The sequence below is a fragment of the Phragmites australis genome, chromosome 24 (assembly GCF_958298935.1).
Source record: "Phragmites australis chromosome 24, lpPhrAust1.1, whole genome shotgun sequence".
NCBI lineage: Eukaryota > Viridiplantae > Streptophyta > Magnoliopsida > Poales > Poaceae > Phragmites > Phragmites australis.
Genome location: NC_084944.1, coordinates 4,177,216 through 4,202,280, shown reverse-complemented (window position 1 = coordinate 4,202,280; position 25,065 = coordinate 4,177,216). Strand labels below are relative to the sequence as shown.

At 45.0% G+C, this 25,065-nt stretch overlaps 4 protein-coding genes across 5 annotated transcripts; 3 read left to right on the top strand and 1 right to left on the bottom strand.

Annotated features, from left to right (window-relative positions):
- LOC133907566 (E3 ubiquitin-protein ligase AIRP2-like) lies at positions 1-3,087 on the top strand. The gene is made up of 5 exons (XM_062349630.1): positions 1-397; positions 929-1,079; positions 1,165-1,231; positions 1,320-1,554; positions 2,610-3,087. Exons 1-5 carry the CDS (start codon positions 333-335, stop codon positions 2,818-2,820), a joined length of 729 nt encoding a protein of 242 aa, XP_062205614.1. The 5' UTR covers positions 1-332; the 3' UTR covers positions 2,821-3,087.
- Positions 3,088-3,552: 465 nt separating this feature from the next.
- Positions 3,553-4,345, bottom strand: LOC133907565 (uncharacterized). 2 transcript variants are annotated; one of them, XR_009907982.1, is made up of 2 exons: positions 4,007-4,345; positions 3,553-3,909 (listed from the first exon to the last, which is right to left on the bottom strand). XR_009907982.1 is itself a non-coding variant. In XM_062349629.1 (2 exons), the coding sequence occupies exons 1-2, from the start codon at positions 4,260-4,262 to the stop codon at positions 3,567-3,569; spliced, it is 543 nt and encodes a 180-aa protein (XP_062205613.1). In that variant the 5' UTR covers positions 4,263-4,345; the 3' UTR covers positions 3,553-3,566. The 2 variants fall into 2 exon arrangements, 1 of the variants encoding a protein (XP_062205613.1); XM_062349629.1 differs by having other exon boundaries at positions 4,063-4,345.
- A 5,130-nt stretch (positions 4,346-9,475) lies between these two features.
- LOC133907943 (uncharacterized) lies at positions 9,476-12,460 on the top strand. Its single transcript, XM_062350076.1, has 5 exons — positions 9,476-9,700; positions 10,042-10,409; positions 10,791-10,886; positions 11,435-11,494; positions 11,946-12,460. The coding sequence occupies exons 1-5, from the start codon at positions 9,574-9,576 to the stop codon at positions 12,183-12,185; spliced, it is 891 nt and encodes a 296-aa protein (XP_062206060.1). The 5' UTR covers positions 9,476-9,573; the 3' UTR covers positions 12,186-12,460.
- Positions 12,461-15,699: 3,239 nt separating this feature from the next.
- LOC133907326 (monothiol glutaredoxin-S11-like) lies at positions 15,700-23,823 on the top strand. The gene is given in 6 exon segments (XM_062349342.1): positions 15,700-16,238; positions 16,240-17,113; positions 17,320-17,438; positions 19,421-19,559; positions 20,934-21,008; positions 22,319-23,823. Coding segments are annotated over 6 exon segments (2,781 nt in total). The 5' UTR covers positions 15,700-15,894; the 3' UTR covers positions 23,549-23,823.
- The last annotated feature ends 1,242 nt before the right edge of the window (positions 23,824-25,065 follow it).

Genomic DNA, 25,065 nt, shown 5'->3' with positions numbered 1-25,065 from the left:
CGTGCTCTGCTCCCCCTGTCTGCCTGCCTGCCTGCGCGCCCCGGCACGCACACTCGCGCCCCGCCCCGTCCCCTCGTCGTCTCTCCTCCCCATCAAAGCCCACCACTCCCCCACGCCACCCACCCCACACCACCCCACCCCTCCGCGCGGCGCCCGAGACCCAGACCCCTCCTCACCTTCCACCCAATTGCAATCGCGAGCCCCGACCCCCACGCCAGCGTCTTAGCCAGGCGGCCGGCCAGGTTCGGGAGATTTCTTCGTCGCGGCGAGGGACGGACGGAGGAGGGGGTTGCCGGGGCCGGGCACTTGGATGAGAAGGGCGGCGGAGGAGGATGCGGAAGGCGTACAGGGACTCCATCAAGCTGCTCGAAGCTGACATCCAGCACGCCAACACTCTGTAAGACTCTCTCGCCCGCCTCCTACTCACACCCCCAATCCCGGCGCACATCCCCATCCCGATTCCGCTCCAGTTCACTTGGACGCCGCGGCCCGTGTCGTTCTCGTCTCCGTGTCTGATTCCTTGGTGGAGGCGGTGCTTGAGGTTTTGGTGGGGCTGGGACGCCGCCTCGTGCTGCAGCGGCTGCTGCCGGGCTGCGCCAATGCGCGGCCTTGGAGGGTGATGGGTTGATCGATCACGCATCCGGTTCGACTCGTGCGTTTGGTGGGATTCATCGCGGGGGGCGGTGCGGTTGTTCAATGCGTTATCCGCGCGCGCACGAGCGGCGAAGCGGCGGTAGATCGGGAGCGGATCGCATGTATTTAGCATGTTAAAAAACACTGCTTCCCATGTGTTTCAGCGTTCTAAATTATAGTATTTGCTTATAGGAAAAGGGGAGGAGAAGGTAGTGTAGTTTAGGCGAAGGTTGTCTCCTCTCTGAGTGCATGTGATCTACTAAGTGATGCTAGTTTTTTTTTTTTGGATGAGCAGGGCATCTGAATTTCCTCCGGACTACGATGGCGCATGCCTGCAGATGCGCCTGTCGTACAGCCCCGTGGCGCATATATTCCTCTTCCTTGTGCAGTGGACGGACTGCAGCCTCGCCGGGGCTCTTGGTCTGCTGAGAATCCTCATATACAAGGTCTGTGGTGGGTTTTGCCGCATGGTTCTTGGTTCGGTGCTTACATTGCGGAGATGTCCTGCTGAATTTGTAGCTCATTGTGCAGGTTTATGTTGATGGAACAACGACCATGTCGACTCATGAGAGGAAAGCCAGCATCAAAGAGTTCTATGGTACATGATATTCTTATAACTTTACCTCATTATGTATCCTTTTGTACTGTTTTATTGATCAGAATCGTTGTATTGTTGGCATGAGCAGCTGTGATATTTCCTTCGTTGCTGCAACTGCAAAAGGGGATCACTGATGTGGAGGACAAGAAGCAAAAGGCCGTGTGCATGGAGAGGTACAGGAGGAGAGATGAAGACGACCGAAGCAACTTATCTGATATTGATGTCGAGAGGGAAGAAGAGTGCGGGATTTGCATGGAGATGAACAGCAAAGTTGTGTTGCCTAACTGCACCCATGCTATGTGCCTCGGATGTTACCAGGACTGGTATGCACGAAATTCCAGTTTGTGCCCATGTGTTTCGCGTGACTACATTGTGTTACATCCTCAATTGCCCTTAATTTCACTTCTGTGCAACCTTCTCTGGTGTAGGCTCTAGTTATGATTATTGATTAACAAATTTTAGTTTGATGAAGCTGTCTATATTGTTCCTCCAAGTATATATCTTGAGAGTCATGGAAGCTAAAGGGCCTGCTAAACATGTGTTGCTGATAATTGTGACTTTGTAAATAAGCTTAAACCTATCTTTCCGGTTCTTTCCACCAACTTATGTGCTTGTAAACAGATTTAGCCCCTCCATGCTTATGGGCTTATGCACAAGATTAACCTCTTGCAAAGAAACACTTGTTATGAATGTCCAATAGCTAAACAGAGGAGATCATAGTACTTCGTGAAGCATAATTCTATTTATTTATATGCTATCCCATTGTCTGCATCATTCTGAAAATGAAACAAGCATCAGAAAGTATGCAACTGCAGTAGCCAGTAAGTATGCATAATGTAGTGCTTAGCTACCTGGAAAATATTTGTAACTATGTTCTGCCATTCTTTATTGCAAAGAAACCTGAGTGTGGCGTTCTACCAAGTATTGACTTTTCTTTCTGGTCCAGTCCATGAACATGCTTATTCATCTTCTGTGTAGACCAGACACTCACTTTGCAGTTCATTGTTTCCAGGCTATGAAAGCAGTGTACTTTTTTTTGTTCACTTCAGCTAACAATTTGACTAATTAAACATGTGGTCCTGCTGATCATAGTAGCTTCATATGTTAGCAGCCACTGGATAGCGGATGTCTGCAATTTATTGTTCCTGTATATTAGAACTGTACCTGAACAACATCATTCGCACTAATGTGTACTAGGTGTTCCTATGATAGTTGCGGTTTGTCTGTATTCTTTTGGCCACTGCGCCTGTTCTGTTAGCTCACCTTGGATCAAGTCACTGAATTCCCGGTTCCGGGGTTGCGCTATAATTATTACCTAGAACTGACATTGTTTGTGTTCCAGATACCATGCTTTGACAATATTATTGCTTTGTCGCAGGAATTCAAGATCACAGTCCTGCCCATTCTGCCGTGACAACTTGAAGAAGACTTGCCCTGGTGACTTGTGGATCTATGTCGAGGACCAAGATGTGGTCGATATGGAGACGGTGTCAAGCGAGAACCTCAGACGGCTGTTCATGTACATAAGCAAGCTGCCTCTGATTGTTCCAGATGTCATCTTCAGTGTTTATGATTCCCAGATAAAATGACTGCAACGCCTCCTTTCGGAGACCTTCAGCCAGTGCCCAATTCCAATTAATCTTATCCCCCCATGTTCTCCATTTCCATGCTTTACTCGAGCTATTGGAAGTGCCTGAACTGGTCTCGGATCGCAAGCCGTTCAGCCGTGCTTTAGAACTTATCTAGTGCCTGCATGCATCCTTAATCATACCCAGCCACTTTGTACATACCTGGCATGGCTCTGTTAATAGAGAACTTATGCTTGCCCCAAATGGAGGCAGTGCTGTTTGTGACTATCTCATGTTTCTGTTACGTGAAGCTGCATGCTTGTCCTTCCAGTAGAAACTGGTAAGCCAGCATTTCAGAACTGAATTATCTGACATTTTGAGCGATATCTACAGGTTTAACTGCTGAAACTATACAGTCATTATAGGCCAGGTCCGAAATGCGAGAATCGTTTCGAGATTCCAGCGGGGATTGAATTGATCCTGTGAAATTCTTGCGAAATCCTCTACGGATCGTTAGTACGGATCTTGGAATTTGAAACTAGAGAACGCATCAGAGTGTTTCATCCCCAATGTGAGAAGCATCAATGGCTCAGTGCTGCTGCCCGATCATAAGTGGCCAGTTGTTCCCTAAACACCAGTGTCTAATTTTTTTCTAAATAGAATAATCTAAAGCTGAGTCAGGATTTTAACATTCGTGTTCGATTTCAAATTGTATTTTACGTGTTTAAATTTTATTTTATTTGCGGAATGAAATATCCAAATCCGAGTTAGATTTCGAAACAGTATCCATGTCTATGTTCAGTTAACACCGCCATTGCCATTGGCAAAGCAAAGCTCAATTCTCTCGCAACGAGGATGAGCTTTGGCGGCCTCTTGATTCCTACAGATCCATGTACATCCGGTAGGCGCTCCTCTGCGACGAGTAGCAGCCCTCGACGGTGGCGTCGACCTGGAACCCGGCCTTCCGGTACAGCGCGACGGCGGGCCGTCTTCGCCGGGTCGACGTGGAGGGACACCTGCTGGACCCTCTGCCTCCAGCACCGCTCCACGGCGGCATTCAGCAGCGCCTCGCCGTGGCCCTGCCGCCTGCAGCTCTCCTTGACTCCTTCACTGCATCCAAAGTTGCAGCAGTTTTGGGCACGGTTTGAGCTGAGAGCTTCAGGGAAGAGACCAGAGAGGAGAGAGCGAAATACGTGTGCGTTCTCACCGGAGAGCTTGGTGATGGTGGCGCAGAGGGAGGTGGTTTAGGTGTACATGGCGTACCAGACGACATCGTCGCCGCCGGCGCTGAACGTCGAGTAGACCAGGCCCGAGTTCCGGCGCTTGAGCTCGTCGTGGAGGGATCGCGCCAGCGACTCGTGCTTCGGGAAGATCCTCCTCTCCAGCTGCACGATGTCTTCGATGATGCGGCCCGCTCGCTCGTGCGACGGCTCCAGTTCAAGTATTGCCGCCGCCGCCGCCATAGCTGCCTGAGTCGTGGCGGAGAGGGAATGAACTACGTAGGCCGCCACCCCACATAGCTTTTGTTTCTTTTTGCCTTAGGCCATTTCTAATATCTTATTTATTAGGTGATATCTAAAAGAAGAGAATTTTTTTTAATTATCTTACAGTTATTTAGGATTTCCTCGAAACAAGGTTTCCCTTTTTTAAATTGATTGCCGTATTATTATTATTTATTTAGATAAACATCTAATTAATATCTAAAAAGCATTAAAAGTGGTCTTAGCATTCGAGCAATGATGATAAGATCAGGCTCCTGATAATTCCAGAGACTTAAACCGTGACCCGTAGTTGCAGACACAGAAGTCGTGCCAGCTCGGCTACAAACCAGTCGGTAACAGCGACATGCATCTGGTTTGCGTCTCAAACATTTCTTGAGTTCTTTGCTTGCGATATAGCCCTCCAGTCATAAATACATTTTATTTTAAAAAATATTTAATCAAACTTTCAAAATTTTGACTAATAATAACTATAAAAATATTTAGTTCGAAAACCTTAAAATCATATGTATTGATTTGTAAACATTAAAATCATATGTATTGATTTGTAAACATTAAAATCATTTGTTTTAAAAAATATTTTCATTATCAAAATTTTAATAAATTTTATAAATATATTGTAATAGAAAATAGTAATCAAATATATGTATTGGAGACCATGTGTTATACAAAACGATATATATATATATATATATATATATATATATATATATATATATATATATATATATATATATATATATGATCATATCAAAAATTGATTATGAGTCGAGTCGGATAGTGAATCGGTATCATAAGGGAACAACAATACTGTGTAACTCAAGTTGAATAATTTTTGGGCTAGCATATGTATAATATGGTCAGAGGCAATACTTCTCTAGGGCTTCTCCAACCTTTACATTTGTTTTTACCAAATAAACGCTATTCAGACGCTAAATTATCCTTACCCGTGAGGATTCTCGGACATGCTAAATTATATACGCCCATTTTATGTTTTACTTGAAACTCTACCATGAACACGTCATTAGTCAATATGGAGTTAGCGATATCATATCATCGCGGATAAATTCTTGTATTCTACAATTTATACTAGAGAAATATGCAACTTAGCTCAAAAATACGAGAGAGATGGCAATGAATATGCCCACCGTCAAAGTCCAAGAGTGACTCGTGTCGTACCGAAGTTGCATTACAAAGCTAGTGCTTGGTCTCAAGCACACAATTTTTTCCCATAAGAACTTTACTACTGTTTCCTGTCAAATTTCAATGTTCCGAGCAGGGTTCGTGTGAGGAACCGTCCAAATAGTATTCTAATTAATCATCAGGAGGATCATTATTCATAATCACAACCTCGATGATTAACCAGAATACCATTCCGGTAGTCCCGGCACGTGTTTTGTGCCCAGGATCGGAACACATGCCTTCCAACTCAAATATCACAACACAGTTTAATAGAGAGCAAATAATTAAACTGGATTACCATTATTAAACATGCAACTGCTTCCACAATTTACAACAAAAGAGGAACAACGATAACTATGCAGCGGAAGAAAAACCTATACAACAAAAGAGTATGGAGCCGTATGCCCTTAGGCTCCATACCAAAAGCGCCGGAGTTCGGAGTAGAAGGTGCTACTCCTGCCCGCCACCCTGATCGGCAGGCACAAAGTAGCCGAACACTGCCTCTTCCTCGCCACCCTGCGAACCTGAAAGCAACTTAAGGGCAGCACCCCTTAGTACGAAGGTACTAGCAAGACTTACACAATATGAGTATATATATTCTCGACTCCAAGGATCATGCATTTGAAGCTGTAGCAAGGATTAAGACATGTTTAAGTTCATTAAGCAGTAAGCAACCTAGACTCTAGGTGTAAGCAACTGACTTAAACAACCACCGACTCAAACCCTGCCAACCAACTGATCAGAACAGATATATGAACACCAAGTGTATAAAAGCAAACCATTCCCACCAAACCACCAACCACATACCGACCAAACCAACCCAATCCAACCATGCCACAACCCGCATCGAAACTCTACGACCAAGACATGGTCGCTCGGTGGAGATAAGCGATAGCGATGCTCATGACCGAGAGCGCGGCAGTTCGAACTGATTATACACCCTGCAGGGGATACTCCTGGACCCACACGACACAGGGACCATACGGCTTGTGCCACCCGCTAAGATGCACACAAGGGGGTACCCGTGACAACCTTTCCCAACCAGGCCCAACCATGTGGATCAACCATAGCTCGGCGAGGCGGTATTAGAACTACTCCCCGAGCAAACTAATACCGCTAAAAGCCCGGACTCAAACCGGACTCACACCGTCTATGACGAGGCCCACATGACCACGTCTGCGAAGGTAATCAGCTCGCCTACCATTATATCAGCATGTGGTGAGTAAGGTATGTGCTAAAGCCGACTACACCGATGATCGGTGCTTAACCGGTGCAAGCGGTCTACGGTGTCCGGGTTCCCTCCCCGAACTGCCTGAGGACTCCTCGTGAGCAGATGACACCCCTAACACCGCCCACACCTCATCTCAACTCACCACTCACCAAACCGACTCATCATCAACACAACCATAAGTGTGAACAAGTAATAAGTCCTAGGCTCGCGACAACGGTGGACACCGTCGTCGACTTCTACCGGAAAGCCTAAGTACCACTAAGCATAGCGAACTAAAATTAGACCTCGATGACACCACTAGGCTCCTAAGAACAACACATGACACGTGACCGAAATGGGATAATGCATCGGCATAGGTTCTACCCAACTCAGTACCCGACACATGCAATGTATACATAAGCGTAGATAACATATTAAATTTTCAAGTAGACACGGTGCAATATGAACGATGCTTGCCTTGCTGCCCTGGATCAGAAAGGTGGGACGCCTCACGATCGCCCACGGCCTCCGGGATCGACGGATCGGCGTTCACTATAGAGAGCAACGCGTGCAATGTAATGAGCATATATGAAATGCGACCATATAAGAAAAATATGCTTCACAATACATGACAATACTTTTCCCAGATCACACTATCCAAACCAGAATTTTCCAAGTGGTCTCATAAAGTTTGGAGTTCGTACGAATTAACTATGAATTTTACAAGCTATCAGCTATCAAGAAAGCCTGATAAACCGTGCTCGGGTGCCCGGGATGAACAGTACTCGCGGGTACTCGGGATAAACAGTACCCGGGGGTGCTCGGGTGAACAGTACCGGGGTGCTCGGTGAACAGTATTCGGGAGTGCTAGGTGAACAGTACCCAGGGGATGAACAGTACCCGGGGGATGAACAGTACCGGGGTGCTCGGGTGAACAGTACCGGGAGTGCTCGGGTGAACACCCGGGAGTGCTCGGGGGTGAACCGTGCTCGGGTGCTCGGGGTGAACTGTGCTCGGGTGAACAGTATCCGGGGGTTCTCGGGTAAACAGTACTTGGGCGCTACAGTAAAATCAGCCTCGTGCAGCTCCAGAATAGCAGCTATTACGAAGGGAAAAACTAGGCTAAACTAACCTGGGAGTCTCTCTAAATCAAAGGTAAAAATGCCTAGAAGGGTGTACAGGGTCTAGACTTTGCTCAACCGTCTAGCAACATGATTCCTAACTTAAATCCACATAAATCCTCATTTGTTCTCAGACTGAAGAACTTTGCAACCCTAGTTCCAGATTCAAGATCTATCCAAACCAAAAATGAGCATACTTGCCATGGGAGCCTAGCAGACTCACCCAAGGTCCTTTGCTGAGATTGGTGACCGCCAGTTGAAGGAGGAAACGACGGAAAATGGCTTGGAGAAGAGAGGAAAAACTGCTGCTTCCTTGCTTCACCCAAAGAACACCAAACAAGTTCAGAACCAGCTCGAATTCCTTCGGGGAAACTGAAAATGAATTGGATGGACGAGTAGTCCTTGAGCTGGTGGTCACGTGAGTACCACATACGTACCTTGATCTTGCTCCCAGAGGTAGGGATCCAAAGGGGAAAAAGGGAGCCTAAGAGAGAGAGTGAGAGACAGCCAACTCCAACTTACTTCCTCAAAAAGCCTTATCTGGTGGAGTGGGTGAGTAGTACGTATGGGCAAGCTTTTCAGGGGGAGAGAGAGTGTTGTTGCCCACCTATAGAGAGATATTTTCCACCCATGTGGGCCCCATTTACCTAGAGGAAAGTCCAGACTTGCTTCTAGCTCTTTTATTTCTCTTAGTTTTTCCTTCTCCCACCTCATTGATTCAAAGTGAGATGCTCCATTGACCCAAACTGGAACATGAAGCTGAAATTAAATGTTTTAGGATTAAAACACACAATTACGGATTTCAGGACGTAACAGTTCGCAAATGCAAATGCAAATGCAAATGAAATGTGCAATATTCAACACTTATCGATCGATGCAAGCACCACCACATTCCGAATACAGACGAAAACCGATCGAATTTGAATTCAAATTTTAAAAATTCAAAAAATGTGAATTTCAACCGAATTCTACAAAATTTGATCGATATTTGCGATATTCGAAGAATGTGTTGGCCTGTTGGGGCTCGATATTCAGTCCTCGCCCGCATTTTGGAGCCCTGGTTCCGAGTCCTATCTACAGATCCAATAAGTTGGTTAAAAAAGATTAGGATGTACCAGCTGATCATCGCAATGAAAAATCACTGAAATAGCCAGAAATTCTTTTTCACTCGTGCGCATTGCTTTGCTCACACCGCCCCCCTGACAGCGGCATTTTTCATTTTTGGAATTTTTTTTGAAAACTTTTTTGAGTATTTTTTTCTCAAAACTTTTATGAATAACTTTTCTCGTTAACCTTTTTGAAAAACTTATTCAGAAAACTTATCTTAATAACTTGTATTGATAACTTTTTGGAAAACTTTCTAAAAAAGAGTTGTGAAGGAAAAAAAAATTCTAAAACAAATACGAGTTATTGTAACAACATGCGCCCGTAAAATAGCACAATCCTTAAAATAGCCACACGTGAACATGTGTCCATTGAGTTTTTTAAATAATATTAATTTAATATATAGTTGCAAAAGGTACTATATCGGCAAATCAATTGCGACTGTCGACGAGTACTATTTTTTAAATTTTCTGAAAATATATAATATTTTTACAATTTTTTATCAAATTAATATTATTTATAAAAAAATTCTGGTCCATAAGCACAAAAGGAGTCATCCACAAGGTCCGAAACGCAAAAGGAACGAAACCCCCTAATCTCCCGCTCCTCCCACTGGTCTCGGGGTTGCGGCGGCGCCGACGAGCCATCACCGAGCGCGATGGCGAGCTCGGCGCTGAGGCGGTCTCTCCCACGGCGCGTTACCTCGCTCCGCCGCGCCGTACCTTCCCACCCGCCGAGTGCCGCGGCAGCCGGCGCCGGCACCTTCCATCGCTCCTTCCAGTCTGGTGAGCAACCCCCACCTTCACCTCCTCCCCGTCCTTCTCTGAACCCGCCTCTCCCTAGACCCTAGCCCTATATGCAGTGTCTCCTACGCCCTCGTGCCGCGTGACGCGCACAGTTCTCATGCCTGCTTGCCGCTTCTCCATTCGGTTGTAACGAAAATCGAATCGAATGGCCGTAGAGATCTAGGTCTGGTGCAAATGAGTTGTCTAGCTTTCGTGCTGTGCTGAAACCACCACTTTCCAGTGACTTCAGGTGTAATGTTTTAAGAATGAAGAATTGATGCTAGAATGGTCTCTCAATTAGGCTGCTGTTGATATGCTTATTTGGTTTGATTGCTGCGCAGGGGATGGAGAGACCATGGACGAATTCGAACAGCGCCTGTTTGGGAACAAGGGCCTGGACGAGGGGTCGCTCTACGCGAAGCTCGATAGGGTTGGGAATGCCGGTCGAAGATATGGCATGGGCTCTGGGATGGGTGGGTTCGGCAACAGGAGCAGCTCCGGGTCCATGGGCGGTTTCGGTGGGTTCAGCGACAGGAGCAGCTCCGGGTCCATGGGCGGTTTTGATTCTTTGAACGATGGCATGAGTGAGATGTTGGGTAATGCGGCCCACAACTTCCAAGTTAGTGATGAGGAGGACGATTGGGACGAGGAGGAGTTTGAATTCAGGCCGGACGTGCAGTTTAGGCGAGGTTCAACTTATAACGTTCGGGTAAGAGGGAGTTTGGTTCATTGATGCATTGTCAAATTACTCAAGACATATAATCTTTTGCAGTCTTGAGGTTTTCTCTATCCAGTGTAAGCATTCAGTAATGCAGTGGGTAATTGTGTGGCTAGAAGTGTTTGTGCTGTCCTGGAGTATGTACAGTGATTATTTATGTTTTACTAGGCAGATGTTTGTCAAATGAAAACAAAAATCGCTTCTAGAATCCACTATTTTCAAAACAATTTAAAACTACCAGATAGTGGTGGAATTACTTTTTATAGTACTCTGTGTAATTTCCAACTTTCTTCATTTATTACTTTATTCAATGACCCGCCCTTGTTGGATTGCTTTTCTAATGCCAGATTTATTCTACTCTAATGAGTGTAGGACCTTGACCTTACAAGACCTGCAGCCGCAAAGAACCCTCCTAGACCACAGTTTGAAACAACTACAAAGGAGGTTTTGAGGAAGGCCGATTTTAGGGTGAGTTCAGCTGCTTGGCCACCTAAGTAAATTGACTACAGTTTTTATTTAATATTGAATTGTGGATTTTGAGTAATGTGCCGCTTTTGTGAATCCTGGATGTTTGCACTAGTGCAGGAACACAATGAGTCGATGCTGAGCCCAAAACAGTGCTTTTTTGTAATTAGAGGAATTCATAGCCTAGATGATGTTAACATGCAATTTACTTTCCCACCCTACAATTTAATATGTGTTTGTATGAACAGAACATGATTAAATAACAATCAGAGTTAGCCCTAAAGCTCTGCTATTCTGATATCTTTTTTCTCATTGGGCTACTTATTATATTTTAATTTAGTAAATTTTAGATACTTTGTTATAGTGGGCTACATGTTAGTTGTTAGCCTACTCATGTTAAATTACATTTAGGTGTCTCTTTGGATGGAGGATATTTTCTTTGTTCCAAAGGTTCTATCTTTGATCTGCTTGATTAATTCCCATATTCCGGCTACAGCTCACATGTATCTTCCGGTTGCAATTTTTTTAATAGTCGGAACTGTTACTTGCAGAATGTTAGATTCCTTTCCAACTTTCTTACAGAAGCCGGGATTATCATCAAGAGAAGCCAGGTAAATGTTCCTTCTCCTGTATGTGATGAGGAACTCTGTTAGGAAGATATTCCTGCTTTATAATCGAAAATCAGAACCTTTTCTGTTAGATAGTTGCTAACGTGCAAATTGAGAGCAGGGCAGAGTTTGATTGCAATTGTCCATTAATGCATTATTGTATCCTCTCATGCTTTATTATGAAAGACAAAACTTTGCTGCTGCTGCTGTGCTGAGATTCTCTTGTTGGATGTGGATCTTTTCAATGACTTGATTCTAAAATAAAATATCACAGCATATGCAGTTAAAAAAACCATGCACACCATCATCTCTCTTTATCGATTGTCAGTGTTGTGTTTCATTTGCCTTCTTGTTTAACTATATTACCTTTAGAGGCTGCCTCGCGCTTGCACTTGTAATTCTGTATTGATGTATCCGTTTGCCATGGTTTTTGACTTACTGATCTGCTTCTCAGACTCGTATAAGTGCAAAAGCTCAGCGTAAGGTTGCAAGAGAGATAAAAACCGCCCGTGCATTTGGGCTAATGCCTTTCACAACGATGGGTAGAAGACCATTCATCTTTGGTAGAAGTGCAGAGGAGCATCTTTCGGAGAATGAATATGAATATGACTTTGTGGAGCAGAAGGATGGTGAGCCTGAAGAGGATAATGGGAATGCTGAGCCAGCTGTTGAAGCTGCGTCAACATTCCCATAGAAGTATCCTTTTTTTTTTTCAAGCGCTCCGTTTTTCTGTTACTCTCATTCGGCCCAGCACCACATGCCTTCCTGATGCCCCATTTTTGCTTTTTCAGAGCAGAGCTCAGCTTTGAATAAACTGTAATACACGTGTTATGTACACTTACATCTTGGCTCGATTGTTATGCCATGATTGGGAAATATCTCTGGTTTAGGATGCTCCAGGTTGGAGATCATATGCCATATGAAATGGACCATGTCATCAGCACTTTCCTATCAGTTACTTGTGTTCAATTTTCTGTCAAATGATGATTGTTCGGGTGCTCAACGAAGGCACCGACACTTCATGATTCATGTGCTGGTTGTTGGCAGTTTTATTTTTTTATTGCTCCTCAGTTTCTATGGTATGTTGTGGACACGCACATTGTTTTTTTCCTTTTAGAAAATCAGCTCACTACCAAAAATATATATAAATTGGAAAATACCACTGTTCTTGTTCACAGTATGTCCTTTCTGGTTGGGTGTCACGTCGGTGATGGTTGCACAGGTCAAGTGTCCATTCGCAAATTGGTAATTTGGTATCAGAATAAGCCTAAAGCATATCCACAGGACAGTTCACCATTGTAGAGTTAAATTTTGTTGATATTGAGAAAATCTCTTTCTGGAAATGCAGGAGCAACCTCCTGGCACAGAAAAGCAAAACAGCGAACATGCAAAAGAACTGTCATTTTCTGTCACTTTCTTTTCACTGATGAGGGACGACAAGGCGTGTGATGCTTGGTTTTATCAGCCCTGATTGAAATCGGCACCAGACGCAGTCATGTGAATTTCTGGTTGGAGCGTTGAAAAAAAAACTTTTCTAGCGATCATTTTTTTTTTGTTAGGAATTTTATGTGTGTTTATTGGCTTCATTTTTTGATTATTCGTTGCTCATGCCCGTCCCTTCCAAACAAATTTATGGTGGCGAAAATTCTTGTCTCCGATGATCTCCGATCTTGTTGGGACCTTGTTGCATTTGTCTCTTTTGAAAACCTCTGCTTCGTCGAAAATAGTTTATGCACAAACACCTTGACATGTCCTCTGCTAGGTTTCTTGCCGCCCGTATTTGATGTGCGCACGAGTTTAGTGTTTGTATCTCCTGATACGTTTTGGTATATAGAGATACGAGAATCGATATGGAGCTTGTGGCGTGGGTTGAGTTCCTCGCATGCGCTTTCAGTCTCATTGTTGATAGAATGGATACAAATGTGAGAATGTAGCTAGAGATGTGGAAAAAAACATGTCGTATGTATGGCTTTCTTTGTTTTCTTCTCTCTTTTTTTTCCATGTAATGGTTGTACCCGCTTGATTAAAGATGCAAGTTTTAAACTTTTGGGTCATTATGTCAATCCAAAATTCAAAAAATAAATAAATAAAACATTCACTTTCACCTAATTAAGTTAAGAAAAAATTAAACTAAATGGTGACACAAAACTACTTATTAGAGCATCTCCGATGGATTCTCTTCGCGGACGAGAATCTCTTCACGAAGAGATTTTCGTTCCCTTCAGCGCTTCAACGGTTTTTCCTCATGTTTCCCGTCACGAAAGGATTCCCAAAGCTATTCTCTCTGGAACAGTATTCCCTCCCATTTTCCTTCACGAATCTCTTTAAGAGAAAGCTGTTGAAGATTAGAGAAAATAAAAAAATAAGAACGGGGAGTGAAATCAGGAAGGGAACGAAATGAAAAGAATATGGTTGAGAATACTCTTAGGTACTCACTTGCATCCCTACGCTATGCACATGTCGCAATATTATTTCATCTTTGAATAAAACTTTCTTCGTTAAAATACAAGATCTCTTGTAAATATAATCAGTATTATACATTTGTTGTAAAGAAAGGAGAAGTGATTTTCTTAAAATTGCCAGTCCCATTAAAAAAGAAAAAAAATCTATTTTCATCCCTCAACTATCGTTGCGGTTTAATTTTTGTCTTTCAAATTCAATACCAGAAATCTTTCATCCCCAACTCGTCCATCGACCTATTTTCGAGTGATATTTCACATGTGGTGTTGCTAACTTGCATCCCGTGCAGCCTGACCATGTTGACTTACCTCTCCCGCATTAGGGCCCACATGTCAACCAATTTCAGTCGCAAGCCGCTGAGGTGAGCCATCATCGTTGTCCTGCTTCCACCACTGCCACTCATCATCACGTCGTCGCTACAAAGCCATCACCGGCCAATGAAGATGACAGGAATGTATTCTATACCTTCCTGGGGATCCATTTTAGCCATCCGCGGTGGAGTGCAAGCCACTGAAGTCATGTGTCATCTTCTTCCTCTGCTCTGACAGAAACCGCCGCCACCATGCGTGACGATTCTCGCAACCTGGTGAGCCAATCCCCGTTCTTTCTTCTATGTGAGCACCACCTCCCCTCCCTCACCATCTATTGTGCTAAATTTTAGCTAGACTTAGCCAATTGTCCCTGACACCGACGCCCTGCTTCGCCCCTCCCTCTCTGACAGCCCATCGATCTTAGGCGTCTCCAATCAATCCATCTTGCATGCACCTTTATCAGGATCCATGGAGCTTCCCCAAGCACCAGTTTCAGTCGCGAGTCGTCGTCGTTATCCTACTTCCACCATCGTCGCTCGTTGTCATGCTGTCGCTACAAGCCATCATCGGCCAATTCCCATGCTGACACCATCACTATGACCCTAGGAAGGCGCTCGAACCGCAGGTTACCGCTGCGACTCGCCGTGGGAGGTTGCCCACGACAGCCTTCCCTGTTTCAACAAATCAGGCTCGTTGTCGCTCGACTGCCTCGCACGACCCCAGTCGATTACTTGCGGTGGAACCGACTCCAGGTCATCTTGAAGCCAACTGTGGTGACTTCTTGGTCAGAGGAACTTTAAGGAGCTCACCGTCGCCAGGTCTGCACCACCGCTGCCATCGACCGCCCAGGTAGCCCTCTGAAGACCCTTGTGTGCTTGTGTGTGCGCCCATTTGCCCCGGCTTTGCCCCACCCGAGCAGCCACCCTCTGCCCTGCTCTGTCCACCACCACGACCGTCACAATGTCACTCTGATCTGTTAACCACCACGCCACTACCTCGGTTGAGGATTAGGGACCCCAGCCATCCCTTCTTGGCACGTCGCTGGCGATTGTGTTGTGCTATGCCGGTATCCAATCATCAAGGATCATCCAGTCAGCGATTTGTGTTGTGCTATGTTGTTATGCCGGACTGACAGAGAGAGACAGAGACGAATGGGTGACTGACACAGCATATTCAGGTCACGTGGAATCCTAGTCATACACGTTACTTATGTAAAACTACTCAAAAGTGGACTATGGACGAATCCTAAACAGTTTTAAAAATTTAAGGATAAAAATTTCTGATATTGAAATTGACGGACGAAAATTAACCGCAATAATAGTAAATGGACGAAAAATAGATTTTTTCCCCCTTAAATACAGAGCTTGAAAAATGGGTGGGGAAGATTTTTTTTTCCTTAAATACAGAGCTTGAAAAATGGGTGGGGAGGTCGAGGTCCGCTCTGGCCTCCGTTAGCTTGTTGTTAGGTTTGTAATCTAGGGCTTGGAGCGTTGAGTTTTGGTTGTAATTTCAGAGAATTATAAGAAGAGGAGAAGAGTAGAGTGGTAGTTTTGGAGGGAGCTTTGAGGTATTTGTGAGCATAAGAAGTAGAAATCGAGAGACTTGCTTCGGTAGTGATCTGAGGATTTCGCCATGGTGGGGAAGGAGCTGGTGGTGCAAAGGAATGGCCCTGTGGACATCAGTGAGATTGCCGTGAAGGCCACGCTCCGGGAGGTGCGGCAGAACGGGGGCACCTACGTGGAGCTCCGGCGCGTGGGGAAGCGTGTCATCTTCTTCTGCACCATCTGCCTCACAGAGTGCTTCAGCGACAACGTGCTGTTCGACCACGTCAAGGGGAACCTGCACTCACGGCGGTACGCCGAGGCCAAGGTCACGCTGTTCGGGCCCATGCCGTGGCCATTCAACGATGGCGTGCTCTTCTTCAACAACTCACGAGAGAAGGATCCGCTCTTGCTGGACTCGAGTTCGCAGAACACCAGAGTTGGCTCTGGTTCCACAACCTGAGTTGGCAGGGAATGATGCCGAGGTGACATCGAAGTTGAGAGATGGTTCAAGCTCCTGTAATGGCGTGAAAGGTACACATGGTGGTGCCAAAGGCCGTGCTAATGGTAGAATTGATGCTGTCTCTGAAGATAGTGTGCTGTCAAACAACAGTGGAACTGATGGTCCTCTTGTTATTCCTGGTGTATTGATAAATGATGTGGTTTTGAACTTGCCTGTGCATCTTTTGGGGTACGGAAATATCGCATACAGGATCTGTGAAGCTAGCCAGAGTTGCAAGAAGACTTCCAAGATCCGGTGTGCTTGGGTAGGACAAGAAGGCTCTGACAGGTGTAGCACTTATGGACAATCTGGTTTTGCCATAGTCAACTTCTCTTATACACATGATTTGGGTAGGAAGTTGTCTTCTGATGATCAGGACCCTCCTATCTCTGCTGGATCTTTCTTTGTAATTGATGATGTTGGGCATCGTGGAAAGCGGAGGAAGAAGTCATTTTCTGATCAAGAGGCATCTTCAGAAGAGTCTAATGGTCAGAGCAGCTCTCCACATGGAGATAGCCAAGCTATTGTGACTGGTTCCCCAACAGGTACCTCAAGCAATATTCAAGTCGGTCTCTTATCCAGCAAGTCTATGAGGAGAGAGTCGAGGAAGCAGAAGCGCATTGCAGCTGAGAAAGTTTGTGATATTTGTGGCCGACCAATGCTTCCTGGGAAGGATATTGCTACCTTGCTGAACTGCAATACAGGGAACCTAGCTTACTGAACATCCATCCTTTGCCCAGAATGCCAGGGAACAGGAATCCATGTTGAGGGAGATGAACTTGAAAAGCCAACTATTTCTTTATCGGAGGTTTGCAACACTTTGTTTCTCCTTTCTAGTTATCTACCTACTTTTTGGAGCCGGATGAATTCACGCAGAAGGCTGGGATTTTGATTCCATTATCTAAAAAAAGAAGTTATCTACCTACTTTTTCTTTCAGCGAACTTGCTTTATGTTATTTTTGTGTAAATCAAATACGGTGTACCTGAAAATTGGGTCGATGTTGGCACTTGCAGATGTTTCGCTTTAAGCTGAAGGCCATTGAAGCTCACAAAGCTTGGCTGAAGAGTCCCGAGGTGCTCGAGAACTGTTCCACTGGGCTTCATTCCTCTTCTGAACTTGTGGAGAACTCTGAGTTAGCTTCAGAAGCACGCTGTTCCAATTCGCTTTTGATGAGACATAGATTTGAATTCACTCACAGCACATCCTTTTGTTGCAGGAGAAGGTGATGCCACTGAAGTCGCTTCCTTTCTACACTGCTGAAGGTTAGGGAGATACCTTGGGTAAGCTCGCCATCGTCAGATATGGGAGGAGTCTGCCAGAGACGCTGTATAAATTTGCTAAAGCAGCTGTAAATAAGCTCGCTTGACAATATTGGGAACAGTGATGATAGACGCTGACACTGTAGTTTGCTTCGGTGCTTGCCTGTTGCTTGTGATGTAATGTCTCGTATCTTTTGTTAACCTGCCTATCCGCCAGATACCGTGACATTCAGTTAACAGGCAGAGCTGTATTCGAATGGGTTTGGTAAACATGTACGCTCTCCTCTTTTATTTCAAATGCAGCTGTGTTCATGGTGCAATGTTTCGGAACTACGTTATCTGGCTATACAAATGCTGTTTTGCCTGAGACACTTTCTGATGCCACATTTCTACAAATTTTGGTTTTATGAACTGAACTGTGTATTGTGCTGTATGCTAAACGAGGCTAGAGGATAGTAGAGACAAGTTGGTAGCATTTCAGGAAAGCTGGGACAGTGTGCAATGCTGTAAGCTGATTAAGGGATGGTTTGTTTTGTAGGATAACAATCTCAGGAGGGCTACACCTACACAGGAAATTTGCGTACCGGACGTCCAAACAGAGAGCTGTCTGGTTTTGATATCACACATCTGGCTATCCGAGTATGCAACAACTTTTCAGCCGTTCGAATGAACTAACCATTCTGAAACTGGTTAGCCTAACCGTATTTATCCAACGAAATGAGGTCAGGCAGATTCATGTCAGTCGTAAGATTTCGCGGATGGTGGTCACAAACATCGTTACAACACCATCATCATCGATTTACTGTCTGACAGTGTAATCTGTTTGCTTTTTTAGGATAGTTTGAGAGATAAAAGAAGCTCTAAGTTTTTTTTTTGTTGCAATCTAGATGAGAAAGGCAGACGAGATTGGAGAAGCTCCAAAGGAAGAAGAGTTGCCAAGTTGGATCTCAGCAAGATGATTGTGTCATTAGGAAGCCATGGAAACGACGGCCTCTCATTTGCATCAGGAAGATAACGCAGTGTTCTTGAATAGCATCATTGATCCGTGCGACCCATCAATAGAGGTGGGACTTGGGCCGGGTCGGGCCAGCCCGGCCCGGCCCCTTCGGGCCTCGAGCCTTCCGGGCCGTGCTAGGATGGTCCGAGGAACTCTTCATGTCGGGCCGGATTGGCCCAAGCCACCTTCAGCTGGACTCAGGCCCGATGAACTGGGCCACCATACCTCGGGCTTTTTTCGTACCAGAACGGTCCAGGCACATCCCATTTTTTTATTCGAGCCAGGCCGTCCATTGGGTCCCATATCATAGCCCGACTGGCCCATACATCGTGCTGGGCTAATCCGACCCATCAATACTCGTGCCGAGTTGGGCTTAGACTGAATTGGGTCGTGCCATGCCGTGCTTGAACCGACACAAAAAGCACGGGCTGATCCAGCTCTACCCAGCAAACGGCACAAAAGAACCAAACCCCAGTGAGCGATAATAGTCCAATTCTGTAATTTTTTAGGGGCGAAGTATCTTTTTTATTTTCGAAATATAAAAATAAAAAAGCTCCTCCAAGTGCGCCCAGCACACAAAGGGCACAGCCCGTGCCGAGCAGGCCTAAACGGGCCACCCGGCTCGCTGTTCGGCCCACCCGATCGTGGGCCGAACAGCGAACCCACATCCACAGGCCGAAAAGCGGAGGCAAACCCCAGGCCGCAACCCCTCCCACATCCGGAATTCCGGAGTCGTCGTCTCCTCCTGCTCCTCACCACCGCCACCACCACATCTCGTCTCTTCTCGATCTGCTGCCGCGCGAAAGGGGGGGAGCGGGCGATGGCGAGCGGCGGGGCGGTGAGGGTGGTGGAGTCGAGGGCGGAGCTGGAGGCGGAGTTGTCCGGCGCGCGGGCGGCGGCGGTGCACTTCTGGGCCGACTGGTGCGAGGCGTCCAAGCAGATGGACGAGGTCTTCGCTCACCTCGCCGTCGACTTCCCCCACGCGGCCTTCCTCCGGGTACGTGCCGCCGCTGTGCCTTAGCATCCCGGCCTCCGTCCCGAACCGATCGCGGTAGATTTGGGTCGGTTCGGGCGCCGATGGATGGGTTCGTCGGGGGCAGCGTATTGATTGGATTCGCGGTTGGGGTTTTGGTGTGCTAACGCGGAGAAGATAGGTTTTTTCGTGTGTGATTTTGTTGTGCTGTGAATGTTTCCACCCTGTTGGTTTGGCAAATTTGTTAGTGACTCCGGATATATTACTGATTCGATTCAAAGGCACAAAGTGAGACCTTAATATTCTAGAGCAGTGAACTCAATTCTGTCGCTGAAATAGTTCGTGAAAATATATTAAAATTGAACTTACATCTGTCTCTCAATTATCTGCTCACAGTCACAGGATAGTTTTGAACTTACTGTAACCTCCTCATTGGTTGCTGTTGAGAAATGTACTACCCTCACTTTTCATTTCTGTGGAATACTCAAATTGCGGGGTTGCATAGTTAAGCCATTGTAGGTGAGTGTGGGACAGTGAACCAGTATTCAGAGTGTCTGATGCTTGCAATTTGGCATTCCGTGCTAGTGTTCTCCATTGTTTTGCCAATTTTTATTAAATTGTGCTAATGAGAGGATCTTTTCTTTCAAGGTGGCGTGTTACCCTTGTGCGCCAAATGATATTTGTGATTAGTGGTTCTAGTTAATACTTCTTTTGATTTGATATGTTATGTAAAAATATAAAATTACAGGTTCTATCTATTAGGTGCTAACTAGTACAAAAGCTATTTTGAAGTCACTTGCTTGCTTGTTTGATTAATAATTTTGCCATCATGTTTATTTAGTATCATGTTGAGATGAGGCAAGTTCACCCTGTTGAGCGTTAAGCTATCTTACTGTGTGTACACAGTTGATTTACTGGCCAAATACATCCCTGTTGCGCTTGCGTCCTTTCGCTGTTTCCACTAAGCTATGAACCAAAATACAGCCCAGCTTTTGTTCTTTTGGTGTTTTGCCTTTTTTGCTGTATAGATCAAAGGGTGCTGGTATGTGTGGCTTCAGGTGTGCGTTTAGTGATAAGTGGATGCTGTAATGTACTTTTACGCTTTATGTTTTTTAAATGGAATGGGAAACCGGGGGGGGGGGGGGTTAATGTGCCCTGGTTTCTTGAGCTATGAACTAAGTTACGAGAGATAAACACAAAACATTGTTGAATCCATTATTGGTCTGTTTCTTCATTGATCCTGTCAATATTTCTCAGTTGTGGCCATTATGCTTTGGGCATTACTTCTCTGTCCCTTAGTGTATCCAGTAAATTTGGTTCATTGACTGTCAACAAGATTTAAGATGTCCCTACATTGTTTGCTTATTTGTTTCTTGCTACACTGTTGATTTCTGTCAGGTTGAAGCTGAAGAACAACCTGAAATATCAGGGGCATATGGAGTGACAGCGGTCCCATATTTTGTTTTCTGCAAGGTATTTACAATTACCGAGTAATATAATCCATTCTTGCTTCTTGTCATTGCACTTCTTTACATTATTTGTATACCTTTTTCCTTTTGCACAATGAATTCTGATAGGATCATGGTACTTGTCTTCTTCACTGAAGTTGAATAACTGCATGAATTCTCTTGTCTTCAACCATTGCATTATGAGTATAATGTTTAATAAGTGAAGCGTGCTCTTTTAATATGGCGAGCGGTTCTGATGCTGTTGTTCAATCTTCTCACTACTCATTTTAAAACCAGTGGCATTGGTTTAGTATATCTGGTGATTAAAGTCTCCCACTTTATTTGCAAAAAGGAAATTGTTATGTAGTGGATACTATAATAGCACTGTAGCAGCACTGTACACTTGTTCATGTGCACCATAGCATCCAAGCACTGTTCATGCAGGATTCAATGGTGCATCAGTATTTGGAAGCTAGAGATTAGTTTGAATTTAGAATAGAATATTTTGTTATCTTGTTTGCTTTCTTTTCGAATAGATTCCATTTATTGGGGGTAACATTTCTTATTCTAGATGTTAGAAGCGAAGTCAGGCCATCCTAAAGGGATAGTGTGTTATCCTCTGGAATCGGGCAATAATAGAGAGGTTCTGTAGTCTATTCCTACCTTCTCAGCCAGACCTTGGAGCCTTGACTAGCGGCATGGGAGGAGAGCTCCTAGCCGGCTGGCGAAGGGCGAGACCTGCTCCCAGTCCTCGGACCCTTACCCATCTGTGTCTATAACAGAAATATGCTTTCCTGTATACGGAATAACAACTTTACTTTCTGTCAGCGCTTCACTATATTCACTTGAGTCTGCCAGCACTAAGATTTTGTAGAATCTGTTCATCAGAACTTTCTATACTCTATGCTAAAGGTTCCATGTGAATTTAGAATATCTTTTGGTTAGGGTTAGGCGTGCTGTGTGATGATGTAGCATATAGGCTCTTAGCAATTCAAGTTCTTGTGGTGCTGAATGAAGTGTTTTCGTTGGTCTTAACCTCATACGATGTTCTCCGCAAGCAAGTTACATTAGGTGATTTATTATGCGGTAACCGCCTCGTTCATTTGGTTGTCTGGTGTACTATTTCCGCATAGTGGCAAGCTACAATTTAAAACTGCATGAAACATTGTCAAATATGTTGTTTTTCTGTTAGTGATTGTATTATGTTTCTGGAGGATACTTCAGGAATTCCTTCTGTGCAATGCTAAATCTTTGTTACTGACTGCTTTGAATGTTTTGTATGATGTTTTCTTTGTAAGAGGTGGCCGTTCTCATGCATACGTTATCTGCCTGCAGGAAGGCAAAACTGTTGATACTCTGGAGGGTGCAAACCCAGCCAGCCTGGCCAATAAGGTTGCAAAAATAGCTGGGCCTGCCAGTGTTGCTGAGTCCGCTGTACCTGCTAGTCTTGGAGTTGCGGCTGGGCCTGCTGTACTTGAAAAGGTCCAAAAGATGGCGCAACAAAATGGATCTTCTGCTGCTGAAAGCACTCACTCCGGTAGCATGGAGGATGCATTGAATAAGCGGTTGGAGCAGCTTGTCAATTCTCGTCCTGTGTTTTTATTTATGAAGGGAACCCCTGAACAACCAAGGTGCGGTTTCAGCCGTAAAGTGGTTGACATTTTGAAGCAGGAAGGAGTTGAATTTGGAAGTTTTGACATTCTTACAGATAATGATGTACGTGAAGGGATGAAGAAGTTCTCCAACTGGCCAACTTTCCCTCAGCTCTACTGCAAAAGTGAGCTGCTTGGTGGATGTGATATTGTTGTTGCTATGCATGACAGTGGTGAATTGAAGGATGTTTTTGAGGAGCACAATATTCCCCTCCAACCACAGGGAAGCAAAAACGAAGAGGCAGTGAAACCTGAGTCTGCAACTGAAAAGGGTGGTGCAGTTTCTGAACCAATCGGGCTTACTGATGCTCAGAAAGCTCGCCTGGTAAGCCTTATTAATTCCAACCCAGTGATGGTCTTTATCAAAGGTTCGCCTGAGGAGCCTAAGTGTGGTTTCAGTGGGAAGTTAGTCCACATTCTTAAGCAAGAGAACATTCCTTTCTCAAGTTTTGACATTCTTTCAGATGATGAGGTTAGACAGGGTCTAAAGGTTCTCTCAAGCTGGCCTAGTTACCCTCAACTGTACATAAAAGGTGAACTGGTTGGCGGTTCAGACATAGTGATGGAGATGCACAAGAGTGGTGAGCTGAAGAAGGTTCTGTCTGAGAAAGGGGTTATCCCAAAAGAAACTCTGGAGGACCGATTGAAGGCCCTAATTTCCTCAGTCTCAGTGATGCTTTTCATGAAGGGCACCCCAGATGCTCCTCGTTGCGTGAATGTGTTGAAGAAGGAAGGGATCAGCTTTGGGTCCTTTGACATTTTATCTGACGAGGAAGTTAGGCAAGGTTTGAAAACATATTCGAACTGGCCTACTTTCCCTCAACTGTACTACAAGTCAGAGCTGATAGGGGGTTGTGATATCATTCTCGAGATGGAGAAGAGTGGAGAGCTGAAGTCGACCCTATCAGAGTAGATGTGTTCTCGTCTTGCTGGCCTTTCTAGCATCTGGTCAGCATCGAATTGCCCTGCGATGACATTTATGCAGATGTATTCATAGATTCACGTTTGAAACTTATCTGTCAGTGCCGCATTACTAGAGTTGTGACATCTGCAGAAGGAATAACTTAAAACACTTGTTCAGTACCGATTGGTTTTATATCACCAGTTTATTTTGTGGTCCTGGCACTGGCTGGAAGTTTTTGATTCGGGTATTATCAATACTAGTATATGAATGATTTAAAATCTGTATGGAATGTTAGTGATGTCCACCAATCTGATGCCATTATTCTTGAGAATCATAGTCGATTTTTGTAGAAACATTGTGCCCAAAGTGCCATAATGGCACTTGATGTTGGCGTGGTCGGTGTTACTATGTTAAGCTGGAGATGTGAAATGGAAAGATGATGCGTCTATAGACTACCAAGTTTTTTTTTGTCATTTTCTTTTCCCCTTTTTTGCGTCTATGATCATCTGGTGGTGGATCATCTGATCACTATCGCACTCTTTCTGTTACTGTTGAGGTATTGGATTTTCTATGTTCGGGGTGCATTGAACTCTCAAACCTACATGATGCCATTTTCCCCGTTGGATAAACCTTGGAACACTGCTTCTTCCGTTCAGGATTTTACAGGCACAGCACGTAGGACGTAGTCGCTCATCTTCAGTTGGCATTCAAGCGTGTGGTGCACTAGTTCTCCTGTAGTTTAGCTGCAGGAGTCACCAGGTGAAAGCTTCCCCTGAATCCCCTCGGACATGGCCACGAGCTTCAGGAGAGCGAACTCGCTCAGCACATGCCCGACCGACCTCCAGCTTCTCAAGTTTAGCTGCCCAACTAGTGAGGTGCACCCTGGCGGCGGAGCTGCTGCTTCTCAGAGTCGAAGCAGAGTGACGCTTTCAGATGTCTTATGGTCGTAGCCTCGCACTCCGAATATGCTTTCAGAATTTTTCATGGTGATTTGGAACGCTAGAATCTAGATACGGTTGTGATTTTCCTGTGGCCGGAATTTGAATGCTAGATACCGGTCGTTCGACACTGGTCAACTCGGTCGGTGTATTGGGCTGGAGCAAGATCATAAGATTCTGTAAGCGACCTCACCGACCGATCAAACGAGCTAATTTGGCATGGAAACACACAAGCAAGCAAGTGAATCCTCGTGAATCGAGTTGCCCATGGCGCTCTGCAGTGTGACACCGCCACATCCCTGTTGTCGGTTCATATCCTGTGAAAATGCCTCCTCAAAGTTCAGAATTCTTAGAAATTTAGATGATTCCTCAAGGTTACCAGCTACGTGGGGTTGATGATAACATATTTCTCACCCGAGCAAAATTTCAAAAGCAAACTCAATCCGTTGATTGTGAAGACGTCTTGAACTAAATTCTGACCAACATTGGCTTAGCTGTGCAGATGCACTAGCCTGCAGGCAGAAGTAGTTGCATCATAGGAGCAGGAATACATGGTAATGGGCGTCTGGGAATCCAGTTGCCCGGTTG